The sequence below is a fragment of the Mobula hypostoma genome, chromosome 4, assembly GCF_963921235.1.
Source record: "Mobula hypostoma chromosome 4, sMobHyp1.1, whole genome shotgun sequence".
Taxonomy (NCBI): domain Eukaryota; kingdom Metazoa; phylum Chordata; class Chondrichthyes; order Myliobatiformes; family Myliobatidae; genus Mobula; species Mobula hypostoma.
Genome location: NC_086100.1, coordinates 117,368,648 through 117,396,555, shown reverse-complemented (window position 1 = coordinate 117,396,555; position 27,908 = coordinate 117,368,648). Strand labels below are relative to the sequence as shown.

Here is a 27,908-nt window from a genome sequence, read left to right as displayed (position 1 = left end):
TGAGTTCTTTCTAACATACACAGTACGAGCGGTGATTGATAAGTTTATGGCCTAGGGTAGAAGGAGATGAGTTCTTAACTTCAAACTTTCTGCATTTTCACTCAAAGAGTTGAACTGCACGTGCATGTAACAAGAGCTGTATAACTCATCTCCTTCTACCTTAGGCCACAAACTTATCAATCGCCCCTGCTGTGGACCACCTGGAGGTCTAAGACGCTCTTGTTTGTACCAGATGTTGCCTGGCCTGCTGCGTTCACTAGCAATTTTTATGTGTGTTGCTTGAAATTCCAGCATCTGCAGTTTTCCTCACGTTTGACCTGAAAAAGATCATTTTCACGTTTCCCTCCAAGAAAGGTCACAGGATCATTTTCAATTGTGTAGTACTGCAATAAATAACACCAAGACTGAATTACCAATGAAGTGGTTGTTATTTAATTTTTACATGACAGATTTCAAATTGTGTTACCATTCAATACAAGGTTGTCCTTCAAGACAACCTATTACATAAGAATCAATCTATGGACAAATTTTTATGCCGCCTCAGCACTGAATATGTATATAGGGAATACAAATCACAAAACTGGAACATAGAATTTCACAGTTGAAGAATTGTGCCATGAGTAAGGACTCAAGATTTTCCCTCAAGTGGAATAAATTCACAATTTCCATTGAATTAATATCATAGGTAATTTAGAAAATTTTGCAATAATCAAGATTATCCCAAATGCATAAGGTGCTTTAACGATTAAGAATTGGTATTTTAACTGTTATTACCTCTGGGCTGAGTGATTACCGATTCACAGCAATCCTCTTACCAGGGCTGAAAGTTTTTAATTTACAGCAGTAAGTTACGGTATTATAGTAAGGCTTTAGCTTTGCAGCTTAATATGAAAACAAAAGTAGTTAAGCACTCTAAAGTGAAGCCAATCTACAGAAATGAAATAGGTTTTAATTGAATACACTAAGATATATTTATAATAAAGTATCTATTTAGATTTCTGGGGACATACTGTTAGGGACAGCTTTTAAACAGATAGCTAAAATTAACCTGAGGGTGAAACATGAAGAACAGAAAATGAAGTTCAGTGCTTGACTACCCACTGGTCACGTAGAGAACTTGCAAATGGGTGTGCGGTGGAGGGGATGGGAAGAGATGTATTTCTACTACTGCTGATGTAACTTAACCAGGTCAATAAGAGCAGCTCATGCTGATGATTGAGAATGAATTGATGAGTAGTTATTGGACAAATTTAATTATGATTTTAGATTTAATGACATCTAGAATAATATAATTTAGGGCCATGGGCAACTTGAAGGGAAATCTGTATTCAACAGCATTGACATGTGCCTTTTCCTTTTGTACTCAGCAGCAAAGATCATAGGTTTATGGAGCACTGTTGGAATAGACCAGGCATGTAACTGTAAGGAATATTGCTAATTGTACAAACAAGAGCTGCTGGGCATCAAGTTGGAAAGTATGAATATTTAGTGTAGAAGATGAAGTGCCAATCAAGCAGGATGCTTTGCCCTAGCTGGGGTTGAGCTTCATTTTTGTTGGAGGGGCATTCATTTCAGGAAGTGGTTAGTATTTAAAACATTGCTACTTCTGGTAAAAAAAGGCTTTGTCCTCTCAGGAAATCATCATATGCTGCAAAGTACTCAACCCCTGGGCTGTTATAGCTTGTAAGGTTGAGTTTCTAGTCAATAGTAACTTATTGACTGCTGTGGATGTTGCTCAGCAATGGTGATGTGTTGAATGTCACGGGTTGGTGGTTATACCTGATAGATTGGAGCTGGTCAATACCTGCCACTCGGTGGTGTGGATGCTCCTTGCTACTTACTAACCCTTGCCAGAAAACTCCAGGTGTCGTTGCATGTAGGCATGGACTGCTTCACTTTTCAGGAGTTGTGAATAGAATTGAACCATCAGCAAACATCTCCTGTTTTGCCCTGATGATGGGGGAAAAAAAATCAATGAAGCATCTGAAGATGGTTGGGCTTAGAACATTACCATGAGGAGCTCTTATATTGGCACCCTAGGCTGGCATGATGATCTCCAATAAGTGCAACAATTTTCCTTTATGCCAAATATCGGTTCAGCCATTGAAATGTTTTCTCCTGGACGCCCATTGACTTCAGTTTTACTAGGGCTCATTGAAGCCACAATTTTTTCAAAGTTGCCTTGATGGCAAAAGTCATCATTCCTACTTTACCTCTATATCTCAGCTCTCTGGTCCACTTGTGGATCAAGGCTGTAGCGAGATCTGGAGTTCCATTGACTGAACCAAGTGAAAGCCAAACTCAGCAGGTTATTGGTGAGTATGTACCTACTTATTGGGAACACATTCATCAGATGGCTGCTGATTGAAAGTTGACTGGTTGGAAGGTAATTAGCTTAATTGAATTGGATTTGTCCTGTGTTCTGGGAACAGGATTTACCAGGGCAATCCTGGGTAAATATCAATGTGATGACTGTGCTGGAACAGCTAAGATATTGACAGAACTGCAAAAACCAAATCAGATTCAGATTCATTTACTTATCACACGTACATCGAAATGTACAGTGTCATTGTCTTTAACAGCTAACAAAACCTAACAATGTAATGGGGGCAGCCTGCAAGTGTCACCACACATTCCAGAACAACATAATTTGGCCACAATGTTCGGCAGAACAAGACAGAACACAACAACAACAGTAATAAAACAGCAACACATATATACAGTCCTTTAACCACAGCACAGGCTGTCTTAGGCCTCCAGTGGTCTTGTGGATTCGCAAGTATTTGGCTTCAACTTCCTCATCGGATTCACAGAGATCTGCAGACTCAGTCTTCCATAGATCTGTGGATTTTGATATTTGGTACCGAGCTCATGGCTCACCAATGATGACAAATAGGAGCCAGAACACTGGGCATCTAACTCTGGACTCACGGACAATGGGACCTCAAACTCTAGCCCTCAAACTCCGGTGTCACTGATTCACATATCTAGGGGACCACCAGTACCTCATGCCTCCTGCCTACATGGCATTTGAATCCCAGAACCCACTGAGGACATGGTGATCCGGAAGGTCACCAATCCCATACTCACTGTTCTGCCAACCCAACATCCAACCATGGGTATCCACGTTCACATAACTGGCCTTTGAATCTGGATCAGGCAGTGCTTCTGGAGAGAAAATATGGAGTTTGGCTAGATGTCTGACATACTTCTAGTCAAGATTCCCTGCCCTTTGCTGTATCCAGTGCACTCAGCCTGTTCTTGCTGTCAGGTGGAATGTATTGTATTGGCTGGAGATTGTCCACTGGGACTTGTGCTTGAATATGGTTATGAATATTTCAACTATTTTTTTAGCATCCATATGCTGGTTTCTATATAGATTGGGATGTTTCTGGAGCTTCCATTTAATGTTTCGTCACCATTCACATTGCAGAACTGTAAAAGCTGTGATCTGATTCTTATGTTTATTACCAATGTGTGCTGCAATTTGCTTTGGATGTGCAGTAGTGTAAGACAGCCATACAGTACAGAAATGGGTCCTTTGGCCCATCGACTCCATGCTAACCCTATAGCATGGCTCTACATACAGTATGCCTTTGTGCTGATTGTACCCTGCCTGTCTGCATTCCTTAAAGAACCACAATAGATCCCATGGCTTAATGATAATGTTAGAATGAGGAATATATTGGGTCAGGCGATTACATATTGGGATAGTATACTTCTGCAAATGGTCCATAGTGCCTCTTGGAGACCCAGTTTTGAGTTGCCAGATCTATCCTGCCTGATTTAGTATGATATGATACATAATATGGCTGGGACCAGTCTCAATGAGAAGTTAAGACTTCACTTACTGTCATGGTTGGATCCAACTGCCACAGATAAATTAGTGAGGATGAGATCAAGCAGGATTATCAATTGTCACTTCTGAGGCATTTCTTAACAAATGTTCAATCCTCAACCAACATAGTGACAGTTGCTATCTCATTGTGCTGCCTACAAGTTAGTTGTCTTGTTTCATTCACAGACCAGATGACGGATAGTATGTTAGGATATATAAAATTCAGTTGAGCTTTGGTTGATATCCTAAATTACGTAAAGAAAAAGGGATGCCTTCTGGCAATCGCTATTGAGATTTCATGTGAGATTTTTTCAACAGTGTCTTTCTCTTTGCCACTCTCCCATAAAGCTTCAACTAGTGAAGCACCTGGGCAACAGTTGTTGTTTGTGCAGTCTCTCCCATCTCAGCCACTGAAGATTGTAACTGCTCCAGAGTTGGTGGCCTCCCTCACTCGTCCCCTTCTTACATGGTCACTCAGTTTTTGAGGACGGGCTGCTCTAGGCAGATCTACAGCTGTGCCATATTCTTTCCATTTCTTGATTGACTTAACTGTACTCCAAGGGATGGAAGAGATGGCTTTTTAGAGCAGCTTGTGCTTGAGCCTCCTTGGGGAAAAGCTATCTTAGATTGTGTGTTGTTAGGGAGCTTAATGTAAAGGAACCCTCAGTGATCATTATATGATTGAATTCATATTGCAATTTGAGAGGGAGAAGCATAAGTTACATGCATCAGCATCTCAATGGAATAAAGGGAATTACGGAGGCATAAGAAAGGAGTTTGCCCAGATGGATTGGGGGCGGATACTGGTGGGAATGATGGCAGAGCAGAGAAGGATGAAGTTTCTGGGAATAGTGAACAAGGTGCAGGATAGATAGGTCCCACAGAAGGAGTTGTTCTCAAATGGCAGGACTAGGCAACCGCGGCTGACAAGGAAAGTTGACGACTGCATAAAAACCAAGGAAAGGTCATATAATGTAGCAGAAGTGAGTGGGAAGTTGAGTGATTGGGAAGCTTCTAAAATCCAGCAAAAGGTAACTAAAAAAGCTATAAGATGGGAAAAGATTAAATGTGAGGGCAAACAAGCCAATAATATAAAGCAGGATACTAAATTTTTTTTTTCAGTTTATATAAAGAGAAAAGGGAGGTGAGGGTTGATATTGGACCACTGGAAAACGATGCTGGTGAGGTAGTAATGAAGGACAAAGAAATTGTATATAAACTTAATGGGTACTTTGCATCAGTCTTTACCTTGGAAGACACTAGCATTGTGCCAGAGGTCTGTGAGCATTAGGGAGCAGGAGTGAGTACCATTGCTATTACAAAGGAAAAAGTGCTAGGCAAACTCAAAAATCTTAAGGTGAGTAAGTTACCTGGACCAAATGGACTACATCCCAGAGTCCTGAGAGAGGTTGCTGAAGAGATAATGGATGCATTGGTCATGATCTTTCAAGCATCACTTGATTCCGGCATGGTTCCAGAGGACTGGAAGATTGCAAATATCACTCCACTCTTTAAGAAAGGAGGAAGGCAAAAGAAAGGAAATTACAGGCCAGTTAGCTTAACCTCAATGGTTGGGGAAGTGTTGGAGTCTATTATTAAGGACGAGGTTTAGGGTTACTTGGAGACTCATGATAAAATAAGTCAAAGTCAATATGGTTTCTGTAAAGGGAAATCTTCCCTGACAAATCTGTTAGAGTTCTTCAAGGAAGAATTTCCATTGAGATTCAAACAAGAGGACATGAGGTGAGAATTAAAGGGCAAAAGTTTAGGGGTAACATGAGGGGGAACTTCTTTACTCAGAGATTGGTAGCCGTGTGGAACGAGCTTCCAGCAGAAGTGGTTGAGGCACGTTCAATGTTGTCATTTAAAGTTAAATTGGATAGATATATGGACAGGAAAGGAATGGAGGGTTATGGGCTGAGTGCAGGTCAGTGGGACTAGGTGAAAGTAAGAGTTTGGCACGGACTAGAAGGGCCGAGATGGCCTGTTTCTGTGCTGTAATTGTTATATAGTTATATGGTTATATGTGTGAGCAATTCCTGTTACTGATCTGTACCATGAGCGTAGACAGCTATGGTTAAACTGCGAATCAATTTTATGCATTCACACTGCTTGTAGGATGTCTCTCTGCTTGTACAGTACTGTGCTTCAGAAATTCAAAAATTGTTGCCTTAGGCATTCATGCAACTGCAAAATGAAGAATGATGTGTCTTAAAGTAACATTTATAGCAATCTCAGGAAATTCCTACCAAGGAAGGAAGTGTTTTTGAAGAGAACTCACTGTTATCCAGTTATAACAAACTACCACTAAAGATACTGGAAACAGTATCTCATAATATACAGGATGAGGTCCTGAAAGAAGAATATAGGGAGCTAGGAAGGGAGTTGAGAAAAAGGACCGCAAAGGTAGTAATCTCGGGATTACTGCCTGTGCCACGCGACAGTGAGAGTAGGAATGCGATGAGGTGGAGGATAAATGCGTGGCTGAGGGATTGGAGCAGGGGGCAGGGATTCAAGTTTTTGGATCATTGGGACCTCTTTTGGCGCAGGTGTGACCTGTACAAAAAGGACGGGTTACACTTAAATCCTCGGGGGACCAATATCCTGGCAGGGAGATTAGCGGGGGCTACTGAGGTGACTTTAAACTAGAATGGTTGGGGGGTGGGAATCAAATTAAAGCGGCTAGGTGTGAGGAGGTTAGTTCACAACAGAGGGATGGGAACCAGTGCAGAGAGACAGAGGGGTGTAAAGTGAGCGTAGAAGCAAAAAGTACAAAGGGGAAAAGTAAAAGTGGCAGGCCGACAAATCCAGGGCAAGCATTAAAAAGGGCTAAGAGAGTTGTAAAAGAGTGCCTGAAGGCTTTATGTGTCAATGCAAGGAGCATTCGTAATAAGGTGGATGAATTGAAAGTGCAGATTGTTATTAATGATTATGATATAGTTGGGATCACAGAGACATGGCTCCAGGGTGACCAGGGATGGGAGCTCAACGTTCAGGGATATTCAATATTCAGGAGGGATAGACACGAAGGAAGGGGAGGTGGGGTGGCGTTGCTGGTTAAAAAAGAGATTAACGCAATAGAAAGGAAGGACATAAGCCGGGAAGATGTGGAATCGATATGGGTAGAGCTGCGTAACACTAAGGGGCAGAAGACGCTGGTGGGAGTTGTGTACAGGCCACCTAACAGTAGTAGTGAGGTCGGAGATGGTATTAAACAGGAAATTAGAAATGTGTGCAATAAAGGAACAGCAGTTATAATGGGTGACTTCAATCTACATGTAGACTGGGTGTACCAAATTGGTAAAGGTGCTGAGGAAGAGGATTTCTTGGAATGTATGCGGGATGGTTTTTTGAACCAACATGTCGAGGAACCGACTAGAGAGCAGGCTATTCTGGACTGGGTTTTGAGCAATGAGGAAGGGTTAATTAGCGATCTTGTCGTGAGAGGCCCCTTGGGTAAGAGTGACCATAATATGGTGGAATTCTTCATTAACATGGAGAGTGACGTAGTTAATTCAGAAACAAAGGTTCTGAACTTAAAGAGGGGTAACTTTGAAGGTATGAGACATGAATTAGCTAAGATAGACTGGCAAATGACACTTCAAGGATTGACGGTGGATATGCAATGGCAGGCATTTAAAGGTTGCATGGATGAACTACAACAATTGTTCATCCCAGTTTGGCAAAAGAATAAATCAAGGAAGGTAGTGCACCCGTGGCTGACAAGAGAAATTAGGGATAGTATCAATTCCAAAGAAGTAGCATACAAATTAGCCAGAGAAAGTGGCTCACCTGAGGACTGGGAGAAATTCAGAGTTCAGCAGAGGAGGACAAAGGGCTTAATTAGGAAGGGGAAAAAAGATTATGAGAGAAAACTGGCAGAGAACATAAAAACGGACTGTAAAAGCTTTTATAGATATGTAAAAAGGAAAAGACTGATAAAGACAAATGTAGGTCCCCTGCAAACAGAAACAGGTGAATTGATTATGGGGAGCAAGGACATGGCAGACCAATTGAATAATTACTTTGGTTCTGTCTTCACTAAGGAGGACATAAATAATCTTCCAGAAATAGTAAGGGACAGAGGGTCCAGTGAGATGGAGGAACTGAGCGAAATACATGTTAGTAGGGAAGTGGTGTTAGGTAAATTGAAGGGATTGAAGGCAGATAAATCCCCAGGGCCAGATGGTCTGCATCCCAGAGTGCTTAAGGAAGTGGCCCAAGAAATAGTGGATGCATTAGTGATAATTTTTCAAAACTCGTTAGATTCTGGACTAGTTCCTGAGGATTGGAGGGTGGCTAATGTAACCCCACTTTTTAAAAAAGGAGGGAGAGAGAAACCGGGGAATTATAGGCCGGTTAGCCTAACGTCGGTGGTGGGGAAACTGCTGGAGTCAGTTATCAAGGATGTGATAACAGCACATTTGGAAAGCGGTGAAATGATCGGACAAAGTCAGCATGGATTTGTGAAAGGAAAATCATGTCTGACGAATCTCATAGAATTTTTTGAGGATGTAACTAGTAGAGTGGATAGGGGAGAACCAGTGGATGTGGTATATTTGGATTTTCAAAAGGCTTTTGACAAGGTCCCACATAGGAGATTAGTGTGCAAACTTAAAGCACACGGTATTGGGGGTAAGGTATTGGTGTGGGTGGAGAATTGGTTAGCAGACAGGAAGCAAAGAGTGGGAATAAACGGGACCTTTTCAGAATGGCAGGCGGTGACTAGTGGGGTACCGCAAGGCTCAGTGCTGGGACCCCAGTTGTTTACAATATATATTAATGACTTGGATGAGGGAATTAAATGCAGCATCTCCAAGTTTGCGGATGACACGAAGCTGGGTGGCAGTGTTAGCAGTGAGGAGGATGCTAAGAGGATGCAGGGTGACTTGGATAGGTTGGGTGAGTGGGCAAACTCATGGCAGATGCAATTTAATGTGGATAAATGTGAAGTTATCCACTTTGGTGGCAAAAATAGGAAAACAGATTATTATCTGAATGGTGGCCGATTAGGAAAAGGGGAGGTGCAACGAGACCTGGGTGTCATTATACACCAGTCATTGAAAGTGGGCATGCAGGTACAGCAGGCGGTGAAAAAGGCGAACGGTATGCTGGCATTTATAGCGAGAGGATTCGAGTACAGGAGCAGGGAGGTACTACTGCAGTTGTACAAGGCCTTGGTGAGACCACACCTGGAGTATTGTGTGCAGTTTTGGTCCCCTAATCTGAGGAAAGACATCTTTGCCATAGAGGGAGTACAAAGAAGGTTCACCAGATTGATTCCTGGGATGGCAGGTCTTTCATATGAAGAAAGACTGGATGAACTGGGCTTGTACTCGTTGGAATTTAGAAGATTGAGGGGGGATCTGATTGAAACGTATAAGATCCTAAAGGGATTGGACAGGCTAGATGCAGGAAGATTGTTCCCGATGTTGGGGAGGTCTAGAACGAGGGGTCACAGTTTGAGGATAGAGGGGAAGCCTTTTAGGACCGAGGTTAGGAAAAACTTCTTCACACAGAGAGTGGTGAATCTGTGGAATTCTCTGCCACAGCAAACTGTTGAGGCCAGTTCATTAGCTATGTTTAAAAGGAAGTTAGATATGGCCCTTGTGGCTACAGGGGTCAGGGGGTATGGAGGGAAGGCTGGGTTCTGAGTTGGATGATCAGCCATGATCATAATAAATGGCGGTGCAGGCTCGAAGGGCCGAATGGCCTACTCCTGCACCTATTTTTCTATGTTTCTATGTTTCTATATCATGCAGTATTTCCTTTACGTATTGGATGATAAATAAGCCCCCAGGGCTGGACAGGATATACCCCAGGTTACTATGAGAGATTAGGGAAAGGATTGCTGCACAATTCGTGATGATCTTTATGTCATAGGAATAGAGCCAGAAGATTGGAAGGTGGCAAGTGTTTTTGCAAGAGAGGCATGAGAGATAATCCTGACAGATATAGACCAATGAGTCTTAAATCAGTAATGTGATTCTCAGACACAGGACTTCTGAGCATCTGGAGAAGCATCTTCTGATTAGGGATAGTCAGCATGACTTGTGAAGGGCAGGTCTTGCCTCAGGAGCCTGACTGAATTCCTTGAAGATGTGACAAAGCACATTGATGAAGTTGGAGCAGAGGATGGGATGCAAATGGAGTTATCTACCCTAATGTTTTTATATCCTCTTTCTTAACGTTGACATGCTCCAGCATATTAGCCTGTTGTATGCTGTCCTCACATTTCTCAAGGTCCCTCTGTTACGTACCCCGTAACTGGGTTGCCAAACCAGCAGAAATGGATCACTCAGTTGGAGTCTGGAGTACTAGAACTAAGAAAGTTTTATTAAAGAAACGAGCAACACAGTAATCGAAAGGATAATAAATGCAACAGTTCAACAATGATAACCACACATGTGCACAGAATTAAGATAACAGCATCAATCAAGCTCTATCGTTGTCTAGGGGTAAATGACCAAATTTCAAAATGACTCAAAGTTCAGTCCAGTTCAGTTCGCAGTAATCGTTGCCATGGCGATGGACAACGTGGGGGAAGAGAGAGATAGAATAGGAACAACTGATCATTCAGAACACTGCTTCACTCACAGACCAGCGAGATGGCTCACAGACCAGCGAGATGGCTCACAAACAGCTTTTGGGCAGGTCCTTGGTGATGTCACCTGAGGTCACCGACTGTGACCCCTCCTCCAGATGCGGTCGATCCTCTGCAGTGAACCCGGCACCCAGGCAAGGGCGGACACACACCGGGTTCCCGCTGATCGTACCTTTCCACCCTTGTCGTTGTCTGGCACTTCTCACCCACTCGTGAGAGGCACACCGCTTCCAGGGTCTCGTTACCTCGGGTGGCGTGTGTGTCTGTCTTAGCGAACCTGTCCCCTTTTTATCCCCCTGCTGGGGTATCGCCTGTCCATCACTTCAAACAGTTCAGGGTTCAAAGGGGGAGCCGCTCCAGACAGCTCTCTCTCCCACGTCCCTTCATTACACATCTCCAGACGCTGCTCCATTGTTCCTTATCTCTCCTTCCCCTGAGGGCAGGTGGCAGACCAACTGCTGATGCCACCGATGCTAGCCCAGGCCAGCAAACATCTTAATTTTATGTGTATTCTCGTAACACCTCTCACTGGTGAATACTGAAACACAGTAGTTTCTTCATACTTCACTGGAGTATCATTAAGTAATTCTTTTCCTGAATCTTTGGAATTGAGATACTTATAATTCCAATTGCAGTACAGTTATCTTTTCTTGCTTCAAAAAGAAAGTCAGTTGTTTTGAAGTTACTACAATATTGTTTATGTCATGAAGAAATGTAGTTTAAATTTGGTGACATGATTTCTAGGGTTAGCAGTTAGTCTTGAGAGTACTGTTATCTTTATCATATCTATTATCACATGCAGAAATTCACTCTGATATTTAGGTGATGATCTGAGGTCTCAACCCGTAACATAAACAAAAAAAAACAGCAAGTGGCTGAAATTTGAAATAAAAACACAAATTGCTTCAAATATTCATGAGATGAAATAGTATCTCCATGGAGAGAAAGAGGTCACCTATTCAGACCAATGACATTCCATTAATATTTAGATGTCAACTGTTTTTATGTTAAAAGAGAGGGAGGAGATGTGGGGAGAACAAAGGGGATGATGGTGATATGATGGAGACGAGTACTGGTGGTGTCAATTGAGAAGAGGTTAGTGAAGATTTGTTAATCATAACCCGTCTGTCTGGAGAAGAAAAGTAGAAGACAAATCTTTTCTATGCAAGAATGAACCTGCAGTTACATCCACAAAGTTCAGCATTAATTGGGATAAAGACCGGATAAATGTGTAGCATGTGATCCTAGCATGCGATCCTAGCATGCTGTGAAGAATACAGTTCGGTTGCTTGCTGTGTTCCATATCTGATGTTGCCCTATATTCCGCTATTGCAGTGGTTCCCAAAGTAGTGATGTGGCGATATCACTTTCCCCTTCCACCCCCCCCCCACCCCGGGAGAGGTGGGAGTGTCTAAGGGGTCGATAATGATAACAGTGCAAAGGGCAGCTGAGAGATTACAGAGTTAATTTAAGAGATATATTACCTATTATAAGCGTTTGATCTTCAGTGACTCATAATTGATACAATGATCACGTAATCACCTCATCTCTTGCTAACCCACCATTCTCTTAGACTTCGCTATATACTGTGGTTGTTGTAAAGCAATGTGAGACTTCTATATTTAGCACATCATGAAAAATCTGGACTGAAGAAATCATGCTATTTCCAGGCTCGGTCTTCACATTATTGCCTTTCACTGCTGTAGTATGTTGTTAGCTAGGATGATTCCCATACTCTAATCATGCAGTGATGCAATTTCTGCGAATTATGGTATTCAATTGGTTAAGGTTCAGAATCTGCCCTTTCAAATAATCTTGACCAAATTTTTCTGGCCTAAGGTCCAACTGAGATATCACTGCCCCACTTTATGTACCTTCAACTCCTGCCTGAGAAGTGACTTAGATCCACTCCAATTTGCCTACTGAAGTAACAGGTTCACAGCAGATGCCTTCTCATCAGCTCTTTACTCAGCCCTGGAACCCTGGAACCCTGGAACATCTGGTCAGCAAAGAACATCACAATGCTTTTCTATAGACTAAAGCTCAGCTTTCAATGCCATCATTCCCTCAAAACTAATCAATGAGCTCCAAGACCTTGGCCTCAATACCTCATTGTACAATTTGATCCTCAATTTCCGTACTTGCAGACCTCAGTTAGTTCGGATTGACAGCAACGTCTCCTCCATGATCTCCATCAGCACAGGTGCACCAGAAGGCTGTATACCCCCTGCTGTACTCACTTTACATTTATGACTGTGTGGCCAAGCACTGCTCCAATGTCATATGTAAGTTTGCTGATGACATCAATTTTGTAGGCCGACTCAAAGGTGGTGATGAATCAGCATATACGAGGGAGATTGAAAATCTGGCTAAGTGGTGCCACAACAACAATCTCTTACTCAATGTCAGTAAGAACAAGGAGCTGATTATTAACTTCAGGGGGAGAAAACCAATTAGCCGGTCCTTATTAGAGGATCTGATATGGAGAGGGTCAGCAACTTTAAATTTCTGAGTGGTATTATTTCTGAGCATCTGTCCTAAGCCCAGCAGGTAAGTGCAATTATGAAGAAAGCACAGCAGCACCTCTACTTCCTTAACAGTTTGCAGAGATTTGGCATAATATCTAAAACTTTGACATACTTCTATAGATGTGTAGTGGAGAGTATATCAACTGGCTGCATCACAGCCCGGTATGGAAACGTGAGTGCCTTTGCACAAAAAATTCTACAAAATGTAGTGAACATCACCAACTTCATCATGGATAAAGCCCTTCCCACCAGTGAGTGTATCTACGTGAAATGCTGTTGTAGTAAATCAGCATCCATCATCAGGGACCCCGTTGCCCAAGCCATACTCTCTTCTCGCTGCTGCTTTCAGGAAGAATGTAAAAGAGCATCAGTACTCACACCACCAGGTTCAGGAACAGTTATTATCCCACAACCTTCAGGCTCTTGAACCAAACGGGATAACTTCACTCAACTTCACTTGCCCCATCAGTGAAGTGTTCCCACAACCAATGGGCTCAATTTCTAGGACTTTTCATCTCATGTTCTTGATATTTATTGCTTATTTATTTATTATTATTTTTCTGAATTTGCAAAATTTGTTGTCTTTTGCAATCTGGTCTTTCATTGATTCTGTTATGGTTATTATTCTATAGGTTCATTGAGTATGCCCTCAATAAAATGAATATGGTGACAAATATGCACTTTGATAATAAATTTGCTTTGAACTTTTTCAGGCAGACAGTCAGGCTTTGCCTGAGCTATTATGATGTCTTAACTTAATTTAAGTCACTTCATAAAACTTTTCAGAAAGGGAAAACACTTTAAAACATGTTTGCCAGCATTTCACAGCAAAACAGTGATGTTTTGCAAGTTTTATATGATATTTCATTGCTCATTGTTAAATCTGGAAAGCCCCATACAATTGGAGAAGTACTGATACTGCCAGCAGTAAGGGAAGTTTTGAGTACAGTTTTGCATAAGTTACTAGACAAAGTAATAAAAGTGATTCCACTGAGTGAAAACTCCATTCAAAGATGAAATGTTTGAGAATGTGGAAGACACATTGTGTAACGTACTTAGCACAACAGAACTTGCTCTGCAGTTGGATGAGTCAACTTTGCCAGGTAATGAATCTTTGCTTCTTGGTTATGTTTGCGTCATAAAAGATGAAAGCATGGTTCAGGAGTTGTTAGTTGCATGGGGACTAGAAACATATATGAAGGGGTAGTCAATATTCTGGGTTGTTGAGCAATTTTTCAGAGAGGACATTCTGCTCACCAACATTCTTGTTTGTGCAACAGATGGGGCACCATCAATGACAGGACGTTACCATGGGGTTATTCCTTTCTTAAAAAAATAGCTGTGCCTAACTTTTTTACTATTCACTGTGTAATTCACAGACAACATCTTGTTGCAAAAAAAATTAAACAATCTGCTGCACAAATCATTAAATACTGTTATCACAGTGGTAAATAAAATCAAGTCCCATGCTCTCAATTCTCAATTATTTTGAGAGATTTCTATTGAGAATAATGAACAGTTTTAAAACTTGCTGTTGCACTCTGAAGCCAGAGGTTCTCAAAGGAAACTGTCTGAGATGCTTTTATGTGCTTTTTGAAACGGCGATAACATTCTTTGAAGACTCGCATGTTTCATTCAATAATCAACTCAAGAATATTATGCCTAACATTGCTTATTTTTGAGAATAATTCAGAATGTTTAATGAAATTGGTCTTCAATTACAAGAAAATATTGTGAATCTTGCGATAGTCAAGCCAGTACGCTGTTAACTCTATTTAAATGCAACATTGGTTGTTGTGACCTTTTCCAATTTCCAAGCCTTTATGAGTTAGAAGAGAAAAAATGCATACCAGGTGATAATCTTCAAGTATACTGAGCCCACCTGGGTGAGCTGCATAGAAACGTGTGAGATTTCAGGATCTTCTCTTGATCCAATTCCAAATGGAGGAGGAACTGATCTCGCTATAAAATTACTTTGAGCTGAAGCTGAGGTTCAAATATCAAATCAAGACTTTTGGTTGCAGAAGGAAATCTCTGAATGCTATCCTACACCTGAAAATGTCAGGCCTGTACAGGCAGGCACTTCCCAGCCTCCATGCAGCTAAAAGGAATCACCTGCCACTTGTTTCCAATTCATCACCTTCCGTTCATTTCTGTCTCATCACCTGCATCCTATTTAAACCCAGCCCTCATCCACAGCCCTTGTTCACTCATTGAATCAGCTAGCCTCAATCATTTGCTCCTAAGCCTTCAGTTCCCTTGTTGGCTATGGTGTTTAGTATCTGTTCTCTCTTACTTTATGGCCCCTCATGGCCAGTTGTTTTTGCAGTCTATTATTAAAGTTATCAATCATTGCTGAATTGTCTCCACTGCTCTGCTTTTGGGTCAAGTTCCTATACATCTCCTGACACGAAAAAGGTCAAGATGTTCTTTATTGTCTTTCCAATATCACATTTAGTGAAGCGCTGTTTCACTACAGACACCCAATCTCTTTCAAAGCAACAAAACAGATGGCATATTACTAAACGTGGGGATCTGAGATTCCTGCTGAGTGACATTCAGCCTGATGTTGAGAAGCTAATATCACTGCACCAAGCTCAACCATCTCACTGAAAGATGAAAAAGCAATGAAATAGTGAATAATTGGATTTCTAATGTATGCTCTAAAATTGTTGATGATAATTGTTTTACTGTAATTAAATAAAGAAATAATTTTATTTGTAGCTTTAAATAGATTTTAATAAATTTTGCAATTATTCATAACTGCTTTGAATTTGAAATTACTATTTTCTTTCACTGTGCATTGTAAATCTTTACCGTTTTTTTGTAATGGCCAAGGGGGTGGTACCCCAAAGAGTTTGGGAACTACTGATCTGTTATCACCCCTTGTCATCTGCGTTTCTCCAGAGGTAATACCATTCAATTATATGTGGCTGCCCATGTTACACGTCACCTGACTGACAAAAATCTGATGTAATGCCTTTTCTCCCCATGTATTTTTACAGTTTTTTTCAAGATCACAATAATATTAAGATGTTTTGTAATGTTCATTAACTACTGAATTATGTTCCTTTTCCATTAGTTTAATTAGGGATAGTGTTAGAGAAAAATGTCATTTAAGTAAATTATAGTAAGTGTATGCAGAAATATATGATATGGTTTACAGATGTTTCTGAGTTAGGGAGACATTAGCTTATGGACAGTTCTCAGTAATGGAACCCTTCCCTAAGCTAGGGACTGCCTGTATCTTTCTTAAAGTTGTGTCTTTTACAATCTTTTAACTAGACTAATTTTTGATATAAAAATTTCCATTACTGATATAATTGATGGGCTATAGGTAAACAAATAATTACCACTGTTGGCCAGCTAAGCAAATTTCCTGAAAAATCACAAATCATTTCTTCTAATATGCCAAATATGATGAATTAAACACTGACAACAAATCAAAGTGTAACAACATATGACAGTGGCAAAACAATTGGTTGGCTCCTTGAAGTAAAAAAAAAGAAAATATAAGTATTATTTCTTTAATAAATTATTTATTGAAGTTGATTATTTCATTACTACAACTAAAATACAAAGTACATAAAAAGTGAAATAGAAAAAAAATTTCTGGAAATCTGAAATAAAAGCAGAACACATTAGGACTGCTCAGTGGGTCAGACAGCATTTCTGGAGAGAGAAACAGTTACAATATCAGTTTATATCCTTTCAGTAGAAAAATTAAGCAAAACTTTGACTAATTAAATAAACAAGGAAAGATTTGGAGAACACAGAGCTGTGATAAATTGTATATTTGTGATTGATAGTTTGGTAATTAAAAGTCATGGCAAGGCACCCAAGTTACATTAAATGTACATATATACTGACTGAGAGCAAACTATAGAATCATTTTCATATCCTGTCCCATGAGTACACTTCCAGCAATTCTTGTCCACTTGTTCAGTGTTAAGGTGAGTAATAGCTGGGGTTATACAGAAGTACACAATCCAGGTACTGAGCTAGGCAGAAAAGAAATGAGATTCTGCAGAACCTCAGAGTTAATCATCTCTGAATTGTCATTGCCACCAAGTGCGTGCAAAGGTAGGAAGAGGATAGTGAAGATGAATCCATGGTGCAGAAGAGAGTGCTTTAGATTCCTTTAGGTGGTAACAATTCATGTTGAATAGATAGCTCGTGCCTCTGGATGTTGTGTCGAATGGGTGAACCCAAACGCAGGACACTGACATGGAGGTAGAGTACTCTGAAGAGTGTTTATTAATGGTTGCAGGGATGGCAGGGAAGTGAGGACTAGGTCAAGCAAAGCAGAGGAGAGAGCAAAGCTTGACCAGGGGTCGGACCCGGGTCGCTGCAGTGAAAGCGCGACTTTTAACCGCTGAGCCAGCGGAGAATGTAGGCGGGCGGTGGGATGAGGCAGAGCAGGGATGCAGACAAGGGTGTGAGCGTGGCTGGAGAACCTCAGGCAGGAGGATGAACGGGAAGACAGGTGGCATGCAGTGCTCCTGTTAACACCGAGAGACAGAGTTAACACAGGCAAACAACAGCATGGAAATAAAGCTTAGAATACGCAATTCTAAGCGGCCTAGAACGTGAACTGCCACACTGGCTGAAGCAACGATCTGGCGATGAGTGGATAGAAAGCCGGGGTATTTATGCTGCAGGTTAGATGAGATTCAGGTGCGTCACAATCAGGAAGCCTGGGAGAACAAAAGGAACGCCATGCCCACCGCGCCCACACACACAGACACGGGGAAAAGGGAATTAGGAGATCATGAGGAATAAACAGGAGGGACGGCCTGGACTGTGACACTGCACTGGAGAGGGATGAAACAAGCATGGCATGTGGGGGAAGATTCTAATGTGGTTTCAAAAGGGAGGGAGACAGCACTTGTCATTAAGATAGGATCTGCTAAGCAGATTTGGAATGCAGAAGAAGCCTTGAGAAAAAAGTAACAAGAGCTTACCAGTACTTAACCATTTCAAAGTGAGGGGTCTTAAAAATAATGTGAAAAGGTTGAGGGAAAAGATAGACCAATATCCGTATAATTGTCATAGAAATAAGGCATAAATATGGCCAGAATATTGCAGTGTCAGTTACAAGTTTTCATTTGAAATAAAGTTACGCTGTAGTGATAAGAAAGTGAGGGTGCAATACTGATAATGGGGGAAATACAACTGAGAGGAAGGAGGAGATCCTATAAAATCAACAAGTCAAACCAAATGGCTGATCTGAGAAATATGAAAATGGGAATTGCACTGATGGGGATGAAGTCAGAGGGAAGTGAAAATGGAAATGTATTTAAGAGTAGCGTTTTTCTTCACCTGAGTTTAGGACGTAAAGCTGGACAGATGGAAAGCATAAGGCTGTAATGTTGAGACTTTATAAAGCACTGGTGAGGCCTCACTCAGTACTGTGAGTGGTTTTGGGCCCCTTATCTTAGAAAGGATGTGCTGAAACTGAAGAGGATTCAAAGAAGTGTCCCAAAAATGACTCCAAGATTGAATAGCTTGTCACGTGAAGACCATTTGATAACCCCGGGCCTGTATTCATTAGAATTCAGAAGAGTGAGCGATGACCTCATTGAAGCCTATTAAATGTTGAAAGGCCTTGATAGAGTGGATGTGGAGAGGATGTTTCCTATGGTGGAAGAGTCTAAGACCAGAAGATGCAGCCTCTGAATAGAGGGATGTCCTTTTAGAATGATGAGGAGGAAATCCTTTAGCCAAAGAGTGGTAAATCTGTGGAATTTTTTGCCGCAGGCAGCTGTGGAGGCCAAGTCTTTATGTGTATTTAAAGCAGAGGTTGATAGCTTCTTCATTGGTCAGGACATGAGGGGATATGGGGAGAAGGCAAGAGATTGGAGATGTGAGGAAAATCAGATCAGCCATGATAAAATGGTGGAGCAGACTCAAAGGGCCGAATGGCCTAATTCTGTTCCTATATCTTTGATATTATGGACTTATAACATTGGGAGATGACTTTGATAGTTGTGATAATAAGTTATTAAGATTTTTCATAACTACAGAAAAGACCAAAAATTGGCCAGAATTAAATTCTTCCAGTTCGGTTAAGATCAACTTCACTGGGTAAGGGATAAATTAGCATAAGTAAGTGTTTCACAGAAGTGGGATCAAAGGGAAAAAAAAAACATTAATTGTGCAAGAAACTATTGGGGTTGATGTTGGAAACTTGCTCAGAGAAGCAAGAGGGCACTCAAAATGTATGAGTGAAAGGCAATGTTGGGAAAGAATGGAGAAGGAGGCCACACTGAGTAAATTGTTGATTGTGAGTTTTCTTTACTACATGCTTTTCCAAGAAGACAAGAATGACAGGAGAGAGAATGGATGCTGTGGCTAGGCATAGGCATAGCTTTAAGGGGCACAGGGAAACATTCTTCAGATCAGTGGTATTTGAAAACCCCTTAGTGGCTAGAAACAATCGCTCTTCCTTACATTCAAATGCCTGATCTTAATGAGCTTTGAGAAACCCAACTCAAAGCTATTAAATCAAATTGATGCTAAACCCTGCAAAATGCAACCTATTGAAGGAATATAATTACATTCCCATCTCCTGTGAGTGGGTCACTTACTATGCTTAAACCAGAAATTGCTTCATTCTTGAAGGGATGGTGTTTGATTTGTCATTTATCAGATTATAAACATTTTAACCTCTTTCTCACCAGCCTGGAGTGGTGAGTAGATTTTCCAACAGAGTATAAGAGTGGTCAACAGTCGCCACAAAAGACCCCCTAACGACTGAGCATGTAAGCCATAGTGAGGCACGTGAGAGGAGGAGTAAAGAGTGACCTTCAAAAGTATGAGTCACTGAAGATCATATCTTATGGAAGTGATTGCTGTTTAGATCTGCAAGATAATTGAATGGTACCTGTTTCAAGGAGCGGTGCCTTGGGAAGGATCCTAACCACCTAGGACGTGTCCTCTTTATACTGTTACCATTGGGAAGGAGGTACAGAAGCCTGAAGCCACACACTTAAGTATTCAGGAGCAACATCTTACCCTCAACTATCTGATTTCTAAATGGACATCAAATCCATGAACACTACCACACTACTTTATTTATTTCTGTATTTTGCACTACTTGTTTTAACTTAACTATTTAATAGACATATATGTACTGAATGTAACTCAGTTTTTAATTCTCTATATTTATTTATCATGTATTTCATTGTTCTGCTGCTGTAAAGTTAACAAATTTCATGGCATGTGCCGGTGATATTAGATCTGATTCTGTTTAAAATCAAATCCTCAGCGAGGTTCTAACTGTGATATCTGACCTTCTCTTCAAGGACCTAAAGATTAGCTAATACTCTACACAGCACTGGCAGGAACAAAAATGGGCATCAATGATCTAAGATAACTTCAAGGTATCTGTACCATTAGCAAGGTCCCTTACTTTTGCCTTTTCATACCACTTCAATTGGCCCTACCTCATCTCATTCATGCCCTTGTTATCTCCAGGCAATTACCATGCACTTTGACCTTTTTCATTCTACCCATAGTAGGTCAGAGGTCATTCAAACCCATGATGCTTGTAACTAGACTCAGATTAAATGCCATTCACCTACCACCCATACACTTCCTGTGCTGACATGCATGGAACATTGATTAAACAACACCTGATATTTTAAATTATTTTCTTCTTACAAATCCACTTGTATTCAGGTTCAGTTGATTTTAACTGCAATGATCTTCAGTAACCCTTTGAGAATTTCACAGGCCTCCAATTCTGGCTTCTAGCTCATTTCCTAATTTGAATGCTCAGTCATTGACTGCCAAGAACCTAAGCATTGAAATTTTAAAACCCTGATGCTTGCTTATACCTTTGCACCTTTGTGCTTTCCCACATCTCTTTCTTCATTGAAAATGCTCCTGAAAACAGAGCTTTCGACCAACATTTTTCTCCAAGTCCTAATTTCTTTTAATTTTAACTGGTGTTATTTTTGTTTTTGCTCAATAAAACTGCCACAAAATTCATGGTTTGTATTGCTACATTTAAAGTAGTATAAATGGAAGCTATTCTTGCTGTTATACCTTGGTGGGTAATTCTCCAAATGAAACCATTTCACTGAAGAGAGTGAATTACTATGACTGAATTATTATGTAGATAACACATATGCTGTACAGGATTTTAGCAAACGTATTCATGTTTTTCTGAATGTACCCAGTAACTTTTTGTTCCATATCCAAATCTTCCACTTATATATCGTAGTACCCCAACCTTCCACAAATAACTAAATTGCTTTTATTCAATATTAGTAATTACTTGTCATTTCTTCACAAGTACTATGATATTTAACTGCAGCTTTTTCTCCCCAATCCCAGAGGCACTTATTTAAAATTTGAAATACTTCAGCAGGATATCAAGATCGGAAGTTTAAAGTGGCAGAGAGAGATGTTATTGCTTTGTGGGAGTTGAGTAACAGAAGTTGAAATGGGGAAGAGTAAAGAGATCTTGTTTGTAAAGAGATGATGACAATTTTGTGTGTTGCAAAGGAGAAGCCTGTTGACATTGACCCTATTGATGAAGACTCGTGGGTAGTATTGCATAAGGGTCACAACGCATGCAGACACATGGTACTTGTAATGCATAGTTAGAATCTTCACATGGGCTACACATCTGAGATGAGTAATCCACAACATTAGTAAGCATACGCACATCTCTTTTGAAACTGCACCTGATAATTCATGTTCAGCACCTCAAAAGGAGATCAGTATTCCATTTTCATGTTAAATGGATCACTAATTTAATAGCCTTTTATTATTCAACATTAGCAGCAATTCTCTCTTGGGTGTGGAATTTTTGAGAGTTGACTTCTTCCATATGGTGTGACTGATTAGAGATGTTAGTTGAACATTATTCATTTAGTTGTAGCATTATAAATCAGTACATCCTGTTATTCCAAACACTGCCACGATACAGTTGTCTACTTGGGAAGAAAGAGAAAATCAGGTTAAGTCATTTTCTGCAGAACTGATGCATGAAAGTTCAGCTTCCTCTCCGACACATTAAGGAAGATAAATGCAACTTACCTCTGTTTTGAAGTACTTGAAGGAAATTGAATCTATCATCCGTGCTGGCAGAAAATGAATTCCTTCATGCTTTTTTTGGGGGGAATGCACTTGAAGAAGCTGCTTTGATTATTCTGACAGAGTAGGAATGATGATTACACACTGAGAGTGTCCAAAGATAGATTCTATGATAGCTTTGATACAATTGCTGGATATTCATGTTTTGTAGGAGCTCGATACAAGTAAGAAATGCAACATCATCTGGCTCGGTTAGTACAAGTGACTGCCTTTCTTGGTGTCTAACAATAGAATTTCCAATTGCTTCTGGTGAAAGGGTATAAACTGGGAAAAGCAGAATTGGTGGAAATCTCTTCCAAGGGATTTCTTTTCTTTTATCATCCCATGAAATTGTGCATGAAATTTTAAACTGCCTACGGCAAAGCCTGTCAGTTTGTACCATAGGAAGGTAAGGACTGCCAGGTGAGAAGAACCCTTCTGGCCCTTACTTTATATATATGCATTAATTAATTCCATCTATCAAACACCACAAATTATTTGTGCCAAATCCAGATTTAATGTGACATACAGTAAATTCCAGGATTTAAAAGTTTGGGATCCAAGGGCCTAGAATTTTAGTTCACCGAATCCCCTATCACTTTCACAGCAGTCCAGCAATGGCACAAGATCTATAGAATGGACCTGACACCAAACAGAAGTCAACACCCTAACAAAGGGTGGCATGGCAGCTTATTGGTTAGCAAAACGCTATTACGGTGCCGGTGGCCCAGGTTCAATTCCTCTGTTTTCTGTAAGGAGTTTGTAATGCACATTTTTCCTGTGACCATGAAGATACCTCTGGATAATCCAGTTTCCTCCCACGTTCAAAAGATGTAGGGTTAGCGGGTGCACTGGAGTGGCACAAGCTGTTAGGCCAGATGGACCTGTTGCCATGACGTATCTTTAAACAAAAATTAAGAAAAAGCTTTTGCAGAACAGTAAGGCACTGTCTCAACCTGAACTAACTGCAAAGACAAGGACAATTTCCACTTACGTAGGTGTTTTAACACCTACAGAAACATTCATGACGAGGCAAAATGCCCATTACTTTTCCTCCCTTATTTTTAAATTTAGAGCTTTCCGCCACAAAGCCAAAGTAAATTGCGAAAATTATATTAGTAGATTGTTTTATTATTGTCACATGCTCAAAAGAACAGTGAATAACTAAGCCATCCATATAGATATGCTCATCACATCAGTGCTTGAGGTAGTACAAGGAAACGCAATATTGGAATACAGGCAACAGTATTACTGTTACAGAGGAAATGCAGTACAGGCATTCCTTCAGTGCAAACAATATACAGCCAGCTGCTGGTGTAGAGGTATCAGCACCAGACTTAGAGGCGAATGGTCGTGATTTTGAATACAGCTGGCTCCTTGTACACTTTCCATCCATGCTGGGTTGAGCAGCAAGCTAGCAACTTGACCTATTAAAATGCCAGTCAAATGCTACGGAAATGGCAAACATGCTGCCTGATGTGCCATAAGGCGTGAGAAGGAACAGAAACAAACAGCACACAATTGGTGATGAGCAATAAAGGCTTGTCTCCCGATAATGTCCACCATTCATGAGCGACAACAGCTAAACACACTGTAAACAATAGTCGCTAAGTTTCATTACTGCCTTTCCCTGAGCTGATCAATGGAGTGTTTTATTCTCTCTGGATCACACAAACACGGAAATGAGTTTCGTAGGCACCCAGGTTTGTGAAGGATACTCCACAGTCCCTCACAATTGACAGGGTCAAAGGCTTTTATAATGTCAAGAAAACCTATGAATAGTGATTGATGCAGATTTTTCCAGATTGATGGGCAGTGTATCTACATTGCAATTCAGGAAGCATTTGTTTATTATTTATTTATGTGTTTATTTATTTGAGATACACCTTGAAATAGGCCCTTTCAGTCCAATGAACTGCGCCATTCATTTAACCCTAACCTAATCACAGGACAATTTACAATGTCCAATTAACCTATCAACTTGTTTATCTTTAGACTGTGGAGCACCTGGAGGAAACTCACAGGGTCATAGACAGAATGCACAAACTCCTTACAGACAGTGCTGGGATTAAACTTTGAACTCTGACACCCTGAGCTGCTATAACGTCATGCTAACTGCTATGGTACTGTGGCGCCACTGGGAGTAGACAATTAAGGAAGACAATGGCAATAACATTCCCTGTGGTAAACTGAGACTAAACTTTGTAATAATGACAATCAAAGTTGCCTCTATTCTTGAAGATAATCATTTTCCTGTGACTATGAGGCCTGTGCATATCCTCTTTGTCCCAGATGCACGAAATGAGGTTCAGAATTTGTGACACAAATCTCTCTCCATTTTTAAAACCCTGCCAGGAATACTGTCTGCTCCTGAGACCCTGATTGTCAGCTGGCCTATGGCCTTTTTGACTCCTTGTCAGCTGGGTAAGGTTATGAGGCTGAGCAGGGTAGTTTGCTATAGGATCTAATCAAAAACACTCGAAACAGAAAACAAGTCTCCTTCAGTTAGGCACTGACTGCATTATAGTCCTTGATTAGTTCTCCTCTGTTGGAATTAGAATTGGTGTACTATTGTCACATGTACTGAGGTATTTGGTGCTTGGGTGTTTGGGGCATAGATGGGGCTAGGGTCTTTTCTTCCACGATCTGTTCATTAAATTTTGGTGGGGAATAAGCCCTGATCTTAACTAAGATGTCTGCAAAGGATATGATCTCAATACAGACAGATGTTAACCAAGGCTGTGACATTGTCTCAGCACTTTTTGTACTCTTTCTCCGTGCAGTACTGCACTTCACTTCCTACAAACTTCCCATTGAAGTGCAGCTAATGAGCCATGCAAATAGCAACCTATTCCAACTATGTTCCATTCCAATACAAAGAGGCATGTTGACATCAGTCATCATATTGGAGGTTTGCTTGTGCACGCATCTGAATAACAAGCTCCGCGTCTTTGTTGAGCGCACAAGAGGACAGGTCTTATGCTTAACATCTCAAGGCAAAGATCCTCTACCCTTATTTGTATGGCATCATCTCCCAACAATAAAGATCCACAACTTGACCGTGGAAAATGTTGGCTATTTCCATAATTCAGGAGCCACTACTCAATGAAGGCAGGCATTGTTGAGAGATGGCTTCTCAAACGTGCAAGAAATCTCCCTATGTCGTCAGTGCACTAGCCCAGCCTTTGGCAATCTGAGGAAAGTCTGAAAATTAAGACTTCAAACCTATTTTGGTGCTCATGGCTTAGCTCACAGAAGTAATCATTCCTGTCCAAACTATTTCTGACACATAACCTCTCTCAAGAAGGCACCTAAAGATCTGGAGAGTTAGCACAAATGCTGTCTCCTGAAAACCTGCTAAGTTCACTGACAGAATCAGCAAATCCATGCCTGCGTCCTTTTCAGACCAACAAACTCAGTTTCAAACCCTAAATTAAATCTTGTCCACTTCAGCAGGATTTGGACTTCACATCCAATGCTAACAATCTTTTCCAATCCCTGTCAAGACAAAATGCCATGAAGGGAACAGACAAAATGATTCCTCTGCTTTTTTTTTAAATACACTGTCTGTTGGGTAATATTTTTCCTGTCAGTACTCCTTTGTGTTATGACAGAATCCTGGCTGACACATAAGCATCAAGCTCTTTAGTTCAGTATAATTGTAGACTGGATAACACAATTGCATTAAATTACTCTGTGTTGTTACAGAGAAATTTGTGGTAAAATTTCCCCATTATTTGGTTGAGTTCAATCTATTACTTTTGCACTGGCTAACGCAAGAGCGATGAGTCACTCTGTGTGCCATTACAGTACACTTTCTAATAAGCTCTGATTCTTCTCTGCATTATTACAGTTCAATGACTGACAGTTCCTGGTGCCTTTGTTATCATATCCCATTGATTAACATACATATGATTGAATTCCTCCAGATCTGGTCACAGTTTATTGGCTCACAGACACAAGTTGAACTTTGACATGCATTATCTTTCAGTTAATAATTAGCATTCCTAAGAATCTGTTTTATATCAGGAAAAGGCATCCTGATTCTTGGCCTACAGGAGAACGTGTTGTAATTTCTGTTCTGATTGGATAGCATTATTTGCAATGAAATGTCACTAATTCTTGTCTTTTTGTTCCAGGTGACAAATGCAAACTGATTGAATACAGCAAACTGAAAAACATGCTACTGGATGTCCAGAATCAAAAATACATTCGGTACCGAAGTAAGAAGGAGAATAATGACAAAATGTCCCTCAAAAAATTGTTGGTTGACAACATGTTTGAATATTTTGACTCAAATAACGACGGGCTTGTAGACAGCAATGAACTTGCTCAGGTAGGTTAAAAAAATGTATGATGTTGAAAATAATGAGTGCTCAGAATTTTTTCATTTTAAATGTAAGATGCTACGAGGTAATCAGTTCAAGAGAGCTCAGCTTGACTTCCAATCTTTCTTTCTTTCCCAATCTTTTTATTAATTTCAGCATTATAAACATTACAGAAAATAGATACAGAGCAATTGGGATTATTGATAATTAGTTTATACAAGTATAAACTCAATTGACACATCATTAATGAGCCTCCCAAAAATTCAGAAAGTACAAATATAATATAGGAAAAATATAAAGTGAAAGTATAAAAATACCATGAAAAAAGAAAGAAATATATATATACCCTAAAAGAAAAAAAAATCTAAACCAACTAAAAGAAAACTAAACTAAAGAAAAAAAAGAAAAAGAATGCGCTATTATGATACCTCAGAAAAAACCATTAGTGTCGTTAACTCCGCTCCTCTCCCCGTATATTGAAGTAACAAAATAGAATTGGAAAGGGTCAAATTACATCATGTGAAAGTATTGAATAAATGGTCTCCAAATCTCTTCAAATTTAATAGATGGGTCATAAATGACACTTTTATTTTTTTCTAAATTTAAACAAGACATAGTTTGAGAAAACCATTGAAATGTAGTAGGAGGACTAATCTCTTTCCAATTCAATAATATGGATCTTCTAGCCATTAGTGTAACAAAAGCAATCATCCGACAAGCTGAGGCGGTCAAATGACGTTTTTCTTTTATTGGTAAACCAAAGATTGCAGTAATAGGATGAGGTTGTAGATCAATATTCAAAACAGTTGAAATGATATCAAAGATGTCATCCCAGTATTTCTTCAGCAAAGGGCATGACCAAAACATATGAGTTAATGAAGCAATCTCAGAATGACATCTATCACATACAGGATTTATATGAGAGTAATAATGAGCTAATTTATCCTTAGACATATGAGCCCTGTGTACAACTTTAAACTGTATCAAAGCATGTTTAGCGCATATAGAGGAAGAATTAATAAATTGAAAAAATGTTTGCCATTTCTCTGTAGGTAAAGTAAGCTTAAGTCCCTTTCCCAGTTGTTCTTAATTGTATTCAATACATTTGGATTCATTTTCATAATCATATTATAAATAATTGCTATTGAATCTTTCTGAAAAGGATTTCAATCTAGAATTCTTTCCATTATATCCAATGAATATGAAATCGGAAAGGTAATAAGAACAGTATTTAAAAAGTTTCTAATCTGTAAGTATCTAAAGAAATGGGATCTAGGCAAATTATATTTATTAGATAATTGTTCAAAAGACATGAAACAATTATCCAAAAATAAATCAGAAAATCGTATTATACCTTTTGTTTTCTAGACTAGATAGGCTTGGTCCAAAAAAGAGGGTTGAAAAAGAAAATTGGTTAAAATAGGGCTTGCTAAAATAAATTGATTCAATCCAAAAAATTTTCGAAACTGGAACTATATTCAAAGAGTGCATTTAACTATTGGGTTTTCCATTTGTTTATCCAA

At 40.0% G+C, this 27,908-nt stretch overlaps 1 protein-coding gene across 2 annotated transcripts in view; it reads left to right on the top strand.

Moving 5' to 3' along the window:
- The window catches only part of fstl5 (follistatin-like 5), a 792,341-nt gene that overhangs the window by 377,924 nt on the left and 386,509 nt on the right, over positions 1-27,908 (top strand). For both annotated transcript variants that reach the window (XM_063045029.1, XM_063045028.1), the window contains exon 5: positions 26,197-26,393. In XM_063045029.1, the coding sequence (XP_062901099.1) occupies positions 26,197-26,393 (197 nt within the window). The remainder of the gene's footprint in view (positions 1-26,196; positions 26,394-27,908) is intronic.